Source organism: Tetrao urogallus (assembly GCF_951394365.1).
Source record: "Tetrao urogallus genome assembly, chromosome: 17".
NCBI classification, from domain to species: domain Eukaryota; kingdom Metazoa; phylum Chordata; class Aves; order Galliformes; family Phasianidae; genus Tetrao; species Tetrao urogallus.
Window position 1 is genome coordinate 5,301,922 of NC_136830.1, and position 12,413 is coordinate 5,314,334.

The 12,413-nt window shown below is 44.2% G+C and overlaps 1 protein-coding gene across 1 annotated transcript in view; it reads right to left on the reverse strand.

Moving 5' to 3' along the window:
- The window catches only part of ATP2A2 (ATPase sarcoplasmic/endoplasmic reticulum Ca2+ transporting 2), a gene marked incomplete at both ends in the record, with an annotated part of 35,168 nt that extends 25,975 nt beyond the window's left edge, over positions 1 to 9,193 (reverse strand). Inside the window, 4 exons of the mRNA XM_079543655.1 lie at positions 482 to 586; positions 7,888 to 7,970; positions 8,070 to 8,087; positions 9,076 to 9,193. Of these exons, the coding sequence (XP_079399781.1) occupies positions 482 to 586; positions 7,888 to 7,970; positions 8,070 to 8,087; positions 9,076 to 9,193 (324 nt within the window). The remainder of the gene's footprint in view (positions 1 to 481; positions 587 to 7,887; positions 7,971 to 8,069; positions 8,088 to 9,075) is intronic.
- Positions 9,194 to 12,413: the final 3,220 nt, after the last annotated feature.

Genomic DNA, 12,413 nt, shown 5'->3' on the forward strand with positions numbered 1-12,413 from the left:
ACAGGTAGAATGAATACCTGATTAATTGTACCAATTGTACCTAATTAACTGTACCAATAAATGCACTAAAGCACAGTATTTGTTGTCAGCAGGAAACAGACAAACAAGACAAGAGTTCTATCTGACTTTTTTTGTTGTTGTTTTGCCAACTGATCCAACTGGTTGCTTCTTAGCTTTGCAGTGTTTGATTCAGTTCCTGAATTTGGGATTTCATACTGGACTGTTTAATTCTTGTGCTCATCAGCATGTGGCCAAATACACTGAGGTCCCTTTGGCAAAACTTGCAAAGCTTTTGTTTCACCTTTAATCAACTCCTGCTGTCCTGAATTTATACGGTACATTGACTCTTAAAAATCTAAAGCTGGCAACGTACACTGCTTGCATTGTATGAAGCATCTGACAGTACAATGTGCAGTTCTTCATCTCAAACCAAAAAAAGCCAAGACACTTGTGATTGGTATTGCAAAAAACGTCTGCATACCTGCCACACTCCCACAATTGCATTGGCTACTAATATAAGTAAGATTACAAAAGGCTCTACAAATGCTGTGATTGTTTCTTCACCTTCTTCAAACCAGGCCAGCACCTGTGAGAGAGAAACACCAATTTTAAATTAAGTGATTTACATAGATACATTGCAAACCTAAGACCAGATAGCTTGAGGTTCAACTCCCCAGACCTGAGCAGTTTTGAAGTATCTTCAGATCTTCCAAGCTCTTGAACAAGCCAGCAATACACAATGGAAAAGGAGACAATCTTTAATGAAGTAGCACAGAGTTCATTCCCAAGCCTGCTCTCCTTTTTGGGAACCACACTGCTACTCTTGCTTCGAAAATGAAAGCAGAAGTTACTGTGAAAAGGCTACGGCAGCGAAAAGTTGCTAATTCTTTTTTTCCCCACAACTGTCTGAAACAAAATGTAGATTGATTAGCTCAACTTCTAAGTTACAGCACTAGAGCTGTGCATGGTGAAGGTTTTATGGATGGCTGGAATCTGAATTTCAACTAAACCATTTGTTATCCAATTAGACACGTAAATGAAAATAGCTTTATAAATTTTCAGTGAGATATGAGAAAGAAACATCTATAAATTAAAATATAAGCAGTGCCTTACTGAAGCACTTAAGTGAACTGTACAATTCCATCTGAAGTTGAATTCTAAGCCAAGTACCTAATATAAATTATAACACATTTTTCCTTTAAGTAAATCAACTGGATGACTTGCATAAAAGGCTCCAAGATGTTTAGTTCATTTACTTTCTATTTGTGCTCTAGTTTTAGGATTCTGCCATTCATTTCACTTCTGGAGAATGGGTGAGCATCAGGCCCCTACAGAGCTCTGCAGCTACTGAAGAAAAGTCAAGCTAATGTGACCAGAGAGGAAGAGCTTTTTCGTCAGTGTATTGAGCAACAGGAAGCCTGGAAAGTGACAGTAAATAGGAACAACGTGTTGAGATAATTAGGGCTGGTAGTCAGGCAACAGTGTTCTGAATCACTACAAGACTGCAGTGAGCAAACCATTACTAAAGCAAGCACCACAAATCCACTAACATGCTGCTCAGAGCTATTGCTCAATTGTGAAACACTCCAGGATGTTAAAAGGAAGAAGGAGCAGCAGCATGAAAGCCTCAAGCAGAAAACAGACTGTCAGGCAAATCCAATGCAACAACAAATTTTATTACAAAAGGATAAACTTGTAAGATGCAGGTTACGATTAATAAGAATGAAGCACCCCAACTGGCAGTGCAATATGTTGAGGGCCTGAGTGATCCATCTGGAGAAGAGATGGAGTTAGGAGCTATTACGCTCTCCACACTCGCCATCAACCCCAACTGGCTTCTGCCATCTGACCTGCTGAACAACGCAGACTTCGTGGCAGTCTTCAACCATCACATCACCCTTACGCCATGGACAGCTTTAACTCTGCCACTCCTACAAAAGCTACACAAAGGGCTAACAGTACATCTCACTTTTCCCACCACAGACAGACTCACACAACCATTAGAAAAAGCTGCTTCATGTGTTTCTTTCCTCCCTTTCTTTACTGGAATTCTCAATATTGAGTTACCCTGTCAATACATAGCACTGAATCAGAACCTGTTGCAAGTTGAAGACCATATGGGCTGTAAAACAACACTGAGAAACCCTGCAACTTTGAGAGGTAAGGAAAGCAGCTAAAAGGGAGGGCGTAATACAAATACATCAAGGAGAACCAGAGTTCATTACTCAAAGGATCTTTCCTTCGATAAACCATTACTTCAAAAAGAGCAGGCAGATTAGAAGCTCTAGTAGCACAAATCTATTAAACTGTTTCAGATCTTCAGCTGCTTGTTGGGTGAAATTATCAATTTATAACTAGATTAAAACCAAATAACCCATTAATCCTGGCAGCAAGACACCCATCTCCCTGCAAAAGTTTCCATGCAGTTATTAACAGGGCTCTAGTTCTAGAATCTAAATATAGCCACATATATTACAGAACACATTAATGTGAACACTTGGTTCTACTATAGCAAATTACTGCTTCATTAACACTCCATTTAGGACGTTTGTGACAGGCAACACATACTGCTGTAACAGGTGAGATTTTTTATTTGGTACTAGCCTGATGTTAAAACAAAAACCAGCAAATCCAAAAGGTTGAGCAAGGGGTTTTTAATGAGGCAATTTCAGTAACAACAGATCTTATGCTAAAACCTGTAACTCGTGTCCAAGGTATTGAGCTTATGTTACAAAGCTTCCATTTGCACACTGAGACCCTCAAGAGGCTTTCCTGAAAGTTCTTGTCTGCTACTCAGAATGGCCTCCACCACTGAAGAAGTTTAGAATAATAAGAAAAGAACAAAAATAAGTACTCAGGAGAAATGGGAGTCTGAAAGCGTAAGGGAAATTAACAGCAATACCCAACAGTCCCATGCCAACAGGCAAGACTGGCATCAGAGGACAGCTCAGAGGCAGCTCAGAGGACAACTTTCATTCAGCACATTGACTTTAGGTTGCTGGAGTTACGGTGTGCAGGAAGAAAGAAAGGGGGGGATCAGAGGTACAAGGCAGCAGTCAGCCAGCAATGAGGGAGAATGCTGACCAACACAGCTAGGAAAGACACATCCTTACAGCCTTTGGCATTTCTACAAATTAAGTTACTATGGCAAGTTGGCCCAGGTGTGTATTTATCATTAAGCAGACAACTGAATTAAAAGAATGGAAGTTTCAAGATAAAGTTCTGTTGCCCAGCAGGCTGTAGCCACCAACAGAAGGAAACAGGTTTATTGACATGTCAACAAAAAGGTTTTTTGGGAACTCAGAAGCAAGCAGATGGAGTAGGAGCTCATCCTGACCAAAGAAAAGCCTTGAACTAATTAAAGCTGGTGATGCAGAACTACAGTCAACTTTTAAGTGAGCTTTCTTCTCACAGGACACTTTGAATTAACATTCAGTACATTTTGGACAGAGTACTAACTGCTGCTCAGAAAGCCCTCCTTTAATGATTTTTCCTTTTCAATACAAATTAACTTAAAATGAAGCAGATGCAAACTATTTTAGTAGTCTTGATACTCGCCCCAGTTACTTTTCAGGTACCTGAACACCAGGAAACACCAAAGAGAACTCCTCCAGTTCAAACAGAATTATTATTTGCTACCCAAGGAGAATACATATATAATCTTGACCATAAATATTAATGGAGCATTATATTGAGTTAACAGATCCTAAGCACCCATCAGATAGAAATGCTACTCTGTATTTCTTAAATGAAAACACATTCCTGTGATCAGCATTAACAAAACCAAGGAAAAAAAAGAAAGATACACAGCACTCCTGTTCAACTTACACAAACTAAAATGGAATCACTGCTGTTATGCTACTCCACCACTTGGTATCTCTAATCCTATTGAGTAACTTCAGTTTAGCTAGAAGAGTGCCAGTGGGAAATACCTCAGCCACTGCTCTCGTGCCACATGCAGCTCCTGACCTTAACAGGTAGCTCTGGGGTGATCCCAGGGCAAAGCCTGCTGTGTTCTACCAGCACACCTTACTGCCTCCACCAGCAGTTTGCTCACCTTTTACCACGAATGAGGCCATACTCGCTGTAATTCATAGGCTCTAAGTTTCAACAAGTTTTTGGTCGAGTTTCCAGTCTGTATTTCATTTTGTAGAAAAGAGTTCCATAAGGATGTGATGCAAAGGCAGGACTGTGCAGTGAAACACACACTGCTCTTCAAAACATTATTCTGAATTAAGATACAAAAGTAACATTTTGCAACTCCTAGAAGTCATTTACAGAACAAGGCTGATTTTTTTTTTTTTTTTTTTTAACTTAATACAGCAGATTTCAGAGAATGTTATAAAAGGACTAAAAAAAGCCAGAATTCACAGAAAATTAAACATCCTCTTACTTGTACCTAGAATTCAGGCTACAAAGGCCTCTGAACTGCTGAGATCTACTCTGCAAATGACCTCTGCGTAAGCTTCACCGTTGTCTGACAAAATATTGAAACAACATCCAAGTCTGCATTTAGCTCCATTTACTCAACATCACAAATCACACAGTTTCCCTTCAAAAGCCATACCTTCAGGCCAGTAAAAATATTGGAGAAATAACAGTGTGAGAATTTAAGCAGTTACTAACTTGGCACATCTGTAACAGCAGCTCCAGCCTGGAATGCAGCACACAATACCTACAGCCAAGGCAACAGGCAGCAAATGACCCCTACAATCAGCTAGGGTGACACAGATTCAGCTGCTAGCCTGATTTATTTTTACTGACACATACCTGACAGGCCTTGTGGGAACACAGGACACAAAAGGCACTCAGAACAGAACGCTGCGCTGCGCAACAGGCGAGATCTCTACACCAAAACGTAGCTGGATGAAGACCTTGATATTCAAGACTGTTGTTTTTCTATGCCATCAACTGTAACATTAAGATTCATGGCCACAGCCACCAGAAAAGCTTCCAAGATAAGAAACAGTAATCTAACACACCTTGATGTGCCATCTCTCACATCTGAACCATAAAGCTTTACAGCGTACAGCTGGTGAAGAACTGTTCCGTTCCTTGCACTGCCCTGCAGCACTTGTGCCTTCCTGAAAGCACGTATTAACAATGTGTGCCATAGCACAGCAATGTACGTTCTCTATTTGATCTTCAGTAAGCACAACTGTTCAAATTCAAATTAGAGCAAGTTTTCACTGACACACTCAGGAAAGCTTAAAAACAGGGTCTTGTTCCTGATTCTAACACTCTGCTCTCTCACTAGTAATTCAAAGACTGGGGAAGAGTTTGGAGCCAATGCTTGGTAAGCCATTTTTCCCTATTCACTGCCATTTGAAGTTAACTACTCATTTAAGCATCTTGACAGAAATCCTCCTTTGGATATACACCAGGTCTAAAAGTCTTCAGCTGCAAGTTATTTCAAAGCGGAGCCATTATCCACGCTTAGTTCTGTTGTTACACTACATGAAGTCCTACTTGCTACTCCAATACTATAGTTTAAGATCTATCAAACAGTAATTCACAGTAAAAAGCAGTCACAGAACTGAAGTGTGAATCAGCACTTCACCAGGTTCCAGAGTATGATTCTGAGGGGCCCAGCTCTGCCCCCAGGACGTCACAGTCTTGACTTATTAAATAAAGAGCGGTTCTCAATGGTATTACTCAACATTCAGAAACAGAAGTTTAGCTGACTCCATTTTAAGCCTAATTATCCACTTCAGGATCTCTAAGGTACAGGGAGTTCTGCGTGCTTTGCAACAGAACAAATGGCAAAATTGAATTCTTAAGGCTTGTAAAAGACAGCACAATGCACACATGGAAGTTAACTTTTAACATTGAGCTATTCCATCATAAGAATGGTTTAGCATAATTTACAGTTCCAGCTTTACCTACAGCTCCAGTACTCAAAGCAGTGCTTTAAAGTTCTCTGTCCACAAGTCTAACATAGCTACACACTGCTCAAACATCTTCAGGAACACAAATTACCCAATGTTAACTGCATCCAATTTTACAGCAATCCAGTCCATCTATCAACATTTTCAACAGCTCCTTACTGCTACCATGAAAGCTTCTAATATTCTTTCATCAAGAAGCTTCAAAAGAAAAGAAGACAAAGGATGTTCCCTTTCTGAACAGGAAAAAAGACAGAAACAAAGGGGAAGTGCTTTACCAGTGTCAAAAGCAAAATATAACAGGATTTTTCCTTTATAATTCACTGAAAAGAAAACCCTTGCCATTTCTGAATCAGTGTTACAGCGCATAGCCAGAACTCTTAAATGGGAGACACAGCAAAGGCAAAGCAGCAGTCCAAGGTCATACACCATCCCAGCAGCACAGAAGCAGACAACCTAGATCTCTCCTCCCTCCGTCCTTTTGGAGCTCAATCTCCCCACAATTAAGAAAACTAAGCATACTGAAAAAAGAAACGGAACCCACTTATTAAAAGGTTGCAGTGTGTGCTTGGCAGTACACAACTTCTGTCACTCTGGCAATGCACTCAGTACTCACATCCAGCAATGAAATCTTTTAAGTTTGGGGAAGGCGATTTCTTCACTTACCTGGTTATAATAAAAACAGGTAATTTGCAATAGAATAAAGGTTAACAGTATTCTGCGCTGTCATTTATCTCATTCTCTTTTCCAGTCCTCCAGAAGGAGAATATGAGAAAAGAGGAGGAAGGAGAGTTTTAAAATGACCTTCTTATCCACATTTCTATGGGCAGCTTGATTTCCTCTACAGGAGACAGAAGAGTGAGTAAAGCACATCAATCCCCATGGTCAAGATCAACATCACCAAGCATTGCTCAGCTGGTAACGGCGTACACACACCAAAACCCACAGCACTTCAGAAGAGGTGCCTGCATGGCGATAGCTAAACCTGCCTTGGTCAAGGAGCAGCAGCACAATATGCTGCAGCAACCACAGCAGGACAACCTTTCCCCCACATCTCCACAGAACTGTTTCTCCTCTGCCCATCGTAATTACTTTGCCCTTAGCTAAAGAGTCACCACAATTTCCACAACCCCCAAGAGCTGCTGCTTTATTCTATAAAGCAGTTAATTACAACTCCGGGGCAAAGTCTACTATAAACTTTGACTTCTAAACAATTTAATATTCTGCACACTTTTCTTTCTGTCACCCAGCTCCCTAAGACACAGAGCTTTCATCTTCCCTCTATACCTAAAGAGTGTGTTCAGTTTCCCAGTTTTTCAGCAACGCACTCTTCATGTATTGCGTACAAGGACCAGCTAAACGTGTTCACAAAGAAATTCAGTTGAACTCTTCTTGTTCTTTCAAAACTGTACGCCAAGCAAGAGGTCCATTTTATGACTATTCAAAGGTCAGTTACCAAATTTGGTCAACAATGGTGCCATCACAGCCGTCATCATTCTTGTCACTGTCAAAAGCAACAACTGTCACCTTGCTATTATCAGGAAGGGAAGGCAACTGGAATACTCGCCATGTAATTCTATTTCCAGTGTGCACTGCATCCAAAAATGTCTTCCCATGATTACACATTGAGCTTGATAACGATTAACTCAAAGGCAAGAAGAGTGACCAGTTAAACGCTTACTCAAGGTTAGTTTTCAAAGCCAACAAAAGCATTGGGAAATCCCACTTCAAACATGCAAGCTGGGTTGAATGAGAAGTGCCTTTAAAATACCTGTCTAGTGTAGTTATGTACTTCTGACTCATACCATAACAGATTCCCTGAAACTCTGTTTTCAAGCACACAAAAGTCTCTTCACAAGGTAATAAATTTAAAAGAGAACAATTTACTTAGCATCTTCTACTTCTTGGAAGAAGAAGAGCAGTAAATTCCTATATATTAAACACAGGTTGGTCCTCAACCTGCTACACACAGATCGATGAAATAAGAGCTATTCATACTTACAAAAGATATGCAAGCTGCCAGCAACAGAATTCTAACTAGTAAGTCTTCAAATTGTTCAACCACAAGCTCGAATAAGGTTTTTCCTGCAAAATGTACAGACGACATTAAGATTTAGTCATGCATGCAAAAAAGAAAATCAATTACTGACAAGAATTTGTAGAAAATTTTATTGAAATACTTACCTTCCTCAGCTGGTAACTCTATCAGTCACGGATTTTTTCAGGCAGCATGTGAGAAAAAAGAAATGATTGAAGAAATCATTAGAGCGTTATAAGACATCCACCAGATACTGCTCTCAGTTTGTAGACTCAACTGGGCTGGAAAGCCATACTGAAATAGCTATTAAAGGGGCTCTGTTCATCAGAGCATCGAATGGGCCTGCTAGTCGTGTGCTTACGGCACACACAGGTTAGCTGGGATCTGCTGAGGGTTATGATTCAGCCAAGTCATCACTCCAGCCAGCTGTGTGACTTCTGCTGTTGCTGCATACAAAGGGTCAAAGGCTCAGAATGCTTTCCAAATGCTGATAAAGATTTTTTCCCCACCATCGCTCACAAAAATAATTTTAAAAAAAAAGGAAGCTTGGTTTAAAATATTTTGAGTTCTTTTCTCCACTTGAGGATTTTCTTATTTCTGCTCTCCCTTTATTTCCCCACAGCTAAAGGCATGGAAGGGACGTACAAGCTGAACAAAAAGAAAAAAGTGTGACCTCACAGCTTTTTATTTTTGTACAACACCGTGAACGAGGCCGAGAAAAGAGGATTTATTAAAAAATACACGACAGAAATACCTCTTCAGCATAATTTTGTGCCACGGTTCGAAAGAAGAATGTAAAAATTTGGGCCAAAAACGCATAGGGAAGCAGGGGAAATTGAAGGATAGGGAAAAGAAGAGCGAAGAGCAGCGATCGCTCCATCTCAGCACGGCAGGAGCCCCGCGGGGGGGGGGGGCGGCGGAGCTGCCAGCCCCGCTCCGGGCTCTGAAAGAAACCCACGAGGTGGAGTTGCAGTCAGCCATCTTCTCTGCCGCGCTCCGATTCCGGGTCCTGCAAGAGATGCCGGCTCCGCTCGCACAGACACGTCAGGCCTCGGAGCGCGGCCCCGGGAAGGACGGGAGGGCAGGAGAGCAGCGCGAAGGAGGGGGGGAAGAGGGGAAAGAGCCGAGGGCGGCATCGCGCCGCTCACCTACCGTTGGAGCCCCATTTCTCCTTCAGCTTCTTCACTTGCTCCAGGCTGAGCCCGGTGCTTTCGTTGACCCCGAAATACGCCAAAACTTCCTCCACAGTCTTTGTGTGCGCGTTCTCCATGGTCGGGGCGGGGAGCGGCAAATGGAGCCTCGCTTCTTCTTCCTCCTCAGCCGCGGAGTGCCCCCTCCTCAGCCCCTCGCTCTCTCCCCCACCGCCCCCGTGCTATCACCATAGACCCCCCAAACACAGAGCCGGCTTCACTCTTTCCAGAGGAAACAAAATTAAAAAATAGAAAAAAAAAAAAAAAAAAAAAAAAAAAACTGACGAAAGAAAAAAAAAAAAAAAAAAAAAAGCCCCCGCCCCCCTCCCACCCCACACGCCCTCTGAGAGCCGGGCCGCCTCTCCGGAGGGGAAAGTCACGCAACCCCGAGCGCGGCGGGCAGCTGAAGAGAGTGGAGAGGCGGGCACCCGGTGCCGCTTATCCTCAGGGGTCGCCCCTCGGAGAACGATAACGGCACACCTCGCCCCGTTCGCCTCTAGAGAAAAATGGAAAAGGCGCTGTTGGGGAAGGCGCGCGATCCGTCCCTCCCGCCCTCACTCGGACCGCTCGTCACGGCTCCGGCCGCCCTCCCCCTTTCACCCAGCCCCGCCGCTGGCTCCCGCTCGCTCCGGTCGCGCACCGGCGGCGGCTGCTCTAATGTAACTTACGGGAGCTGGGCCGCCGGGGGCCCCACTCGCCGCCGCGGCATGTGGACGCCGCTGATTGGCCGGCCGAGAGAAGGGGGCGGGGCAAATCGGGGCCACGCCCCGCGGCGCTGAGGCGCGGTCCTGCGCAGCGCGGCTGCCCGCCCTCGGCTGAGGAGAGGAGGCGGAGGAGGAGGAGGGTGGTGGTGATGCAGGCCTCGTGTGGCGGGCTGAGCGCTTCCGCTCCGCTGTGGGAGAGGCCCACAGGTGGGGTGGCCGCTTTCCCGCCCCCCTGGCCTGGAGTGAACCGCTGTGGCCGCCCTCTGTCCCGGTCTCAACCCGCGCAGCGGCTGAGGGAAGCGGGGCCGCCCCGGCTGAGGGGAGCGCACTCGGTGACAGGAGCGAGAGCCTGGAGCGCGCGTGTGGGGCTGCCCGGCTCTGTCGTGACAGGAACCTCACATAAACGGCCACGGGGTGCGTGTGGGGCTGCGCGGCTCTGTCGCGACAGGAACCTCACATAAACGGCCAGTGAGGGTTGGGCTGCTGCCACCTCAGTGGTGAGGTGGACGCAGCCAAAGGGTGAGTGAGGGGCTGCAGCCACTTCTGTGGGTACGGGAGCCTCACCCAGCCACGGACCCGCCAGGGGTGAAGGAAGGAAGCGTGGCTGCGCGCCTCCCTGGCGACACCGGACGGGTTCGTTCCCCGGAGGTCCCGCTGGGCAGCGCGGGCCCTGTGCTGGCAGAGCCGCGTCTTCCACACGACTTCCCCGGTTCCCGCTGCGCCGCACGCCGCCCTGCCAGCATAACAGTGACACGCACACTCAGCCCTGCCTTGCACGGAGATAACGCGAGGAGGTATAAACTGCACAGTGTGATTTCGGCAGCGTGCGTGGTGTGAGATAGCAGCTTCTCTCAGCGCGGTATCTCTGTAAGTGACGGAGACTCGAAAACAGATGCAGAATGCTGAAAACTGACTGATTTAGCCATCCTAGCCCTTGATTCACTGAAAGTTCAATGAATGCAGTACGAGCTGTTAGGTCAGCACCGTCTGACATCACTGACACCAGCAATACACGTAGCAAACTGTACAGAGCACAGTATAAATTCCCTTAAAAGCACTTGGCTTCAACCATTTCTTATGCATGTGCAAATACAAGGGCTGGTCTTTTCATGTGTGCTGGCTTACATAAATGCAGATCCTACATACAAGCTGCACATCCATCGCTGCTAAAAACCACCCACAGTATCACACTGTGAGAAACTGATCTGGAAGGAAAAGATCTGAATCTTACCTCTGTATTGGCACAGGAAGTGAGGAGAGGGGACAGCAATATAAAATTATGGCATCCTAGGCACTGTGTTGCCCTGCATCCTTTCTAGCAAAAGTGCAACTGCCCCAGAAGAGATTCCTGTGTAATTTAGCCAATGTCCAGATAAGGATTTGTTGACAGCATGTCTGCACTTCACAGGATAGTTCTGAATTCTGAATAAAAATTCATGACTTAGATCTGATGACCTAGTTTAGGTACGAGAATTAGTTACTCCATGCCCATATTAATTTCATCCTTTTTTATCAGCAGGATTAGTCTGCGTGCCCAAATGTTGCTTGAATACAGTCACGTTGCTTCTTGGACCACTGCATCACACTGCACATACATAGATATGCTCTAACTGTAACAAAAAACAACAACAACAAAAAAAATTGTCATGTTTCATAGTTATTTCTTTCTGTTATGTACTCTGTATGTCATTATTGGTTTCCTTTTTGAGCTTGTTTCCAAAAAGGCTTACGGGAAAGTATTTAGGCATACCAGAACCATGGCATGTGCAATTAGAGGTTGGCAGTATATAAAAAAAAAGTAGTCCAATTGGTTAACAGGCAGAAATGTTGCTAGGAAAGTAGAGTTTGCATTCTACCTAATCTTGGTGAACTCTTGGCATTCTCTAGGATTCACTGTTTCTGCTACAGCTTGACAACTCCTCTTTCTTTGTTTCTCATCCATTGAGAACGGAGGATTTAATTCTTCCCATTTTTTTGTATCTTTTGAACATAGACTCAAATAATTTGAAAAAAAACCATAGAAGTACAGTTCTGCCACTGAATGCTGTTACAGCTCAGTGAACTTTGGGAGAATGGCTGAACTGAAGACTGCTCTCCAGGTGTTTCTCCTCCAGAGCAGAATTTCCTTTACAGTCACTTTCCTGTGCAAAACTGATGCATTGGAATCAGTACCTGATCATTCTGGCATCATTTCATATAATAGGAACTTAGGTTTGCAAATTGAAAAGTGTAATTTCCCACCATTATCCAGGGATTCATAAAGTTTCCTAAGCAATTTGTCTTGTATCTTGAAAAAGATGGTTATCCTGACCCAAATCAAAATGAAGGCAACTCAGCTCTTCCTGAGCTGTGCAAGCCCGTGAAAGCTTCCAGGCTGGTATTCCAGGAGGTGCACATAGCTCTACATTCTCCATCTCTAAGGAGAAAGGAAACTGATTTATTTTGCTGCTATGAAGTAAAGTTGCAGTTTGTTTGCAGAGCGTTACCTTGGAAAGAGGCACAACAAAATGGACTAGCTTTAGCCTTGATGAAATTCCATTCACATAATGGAAGTATACCATTCATGCATTTGGCCTGCTATCTTTTTTCACTGTGA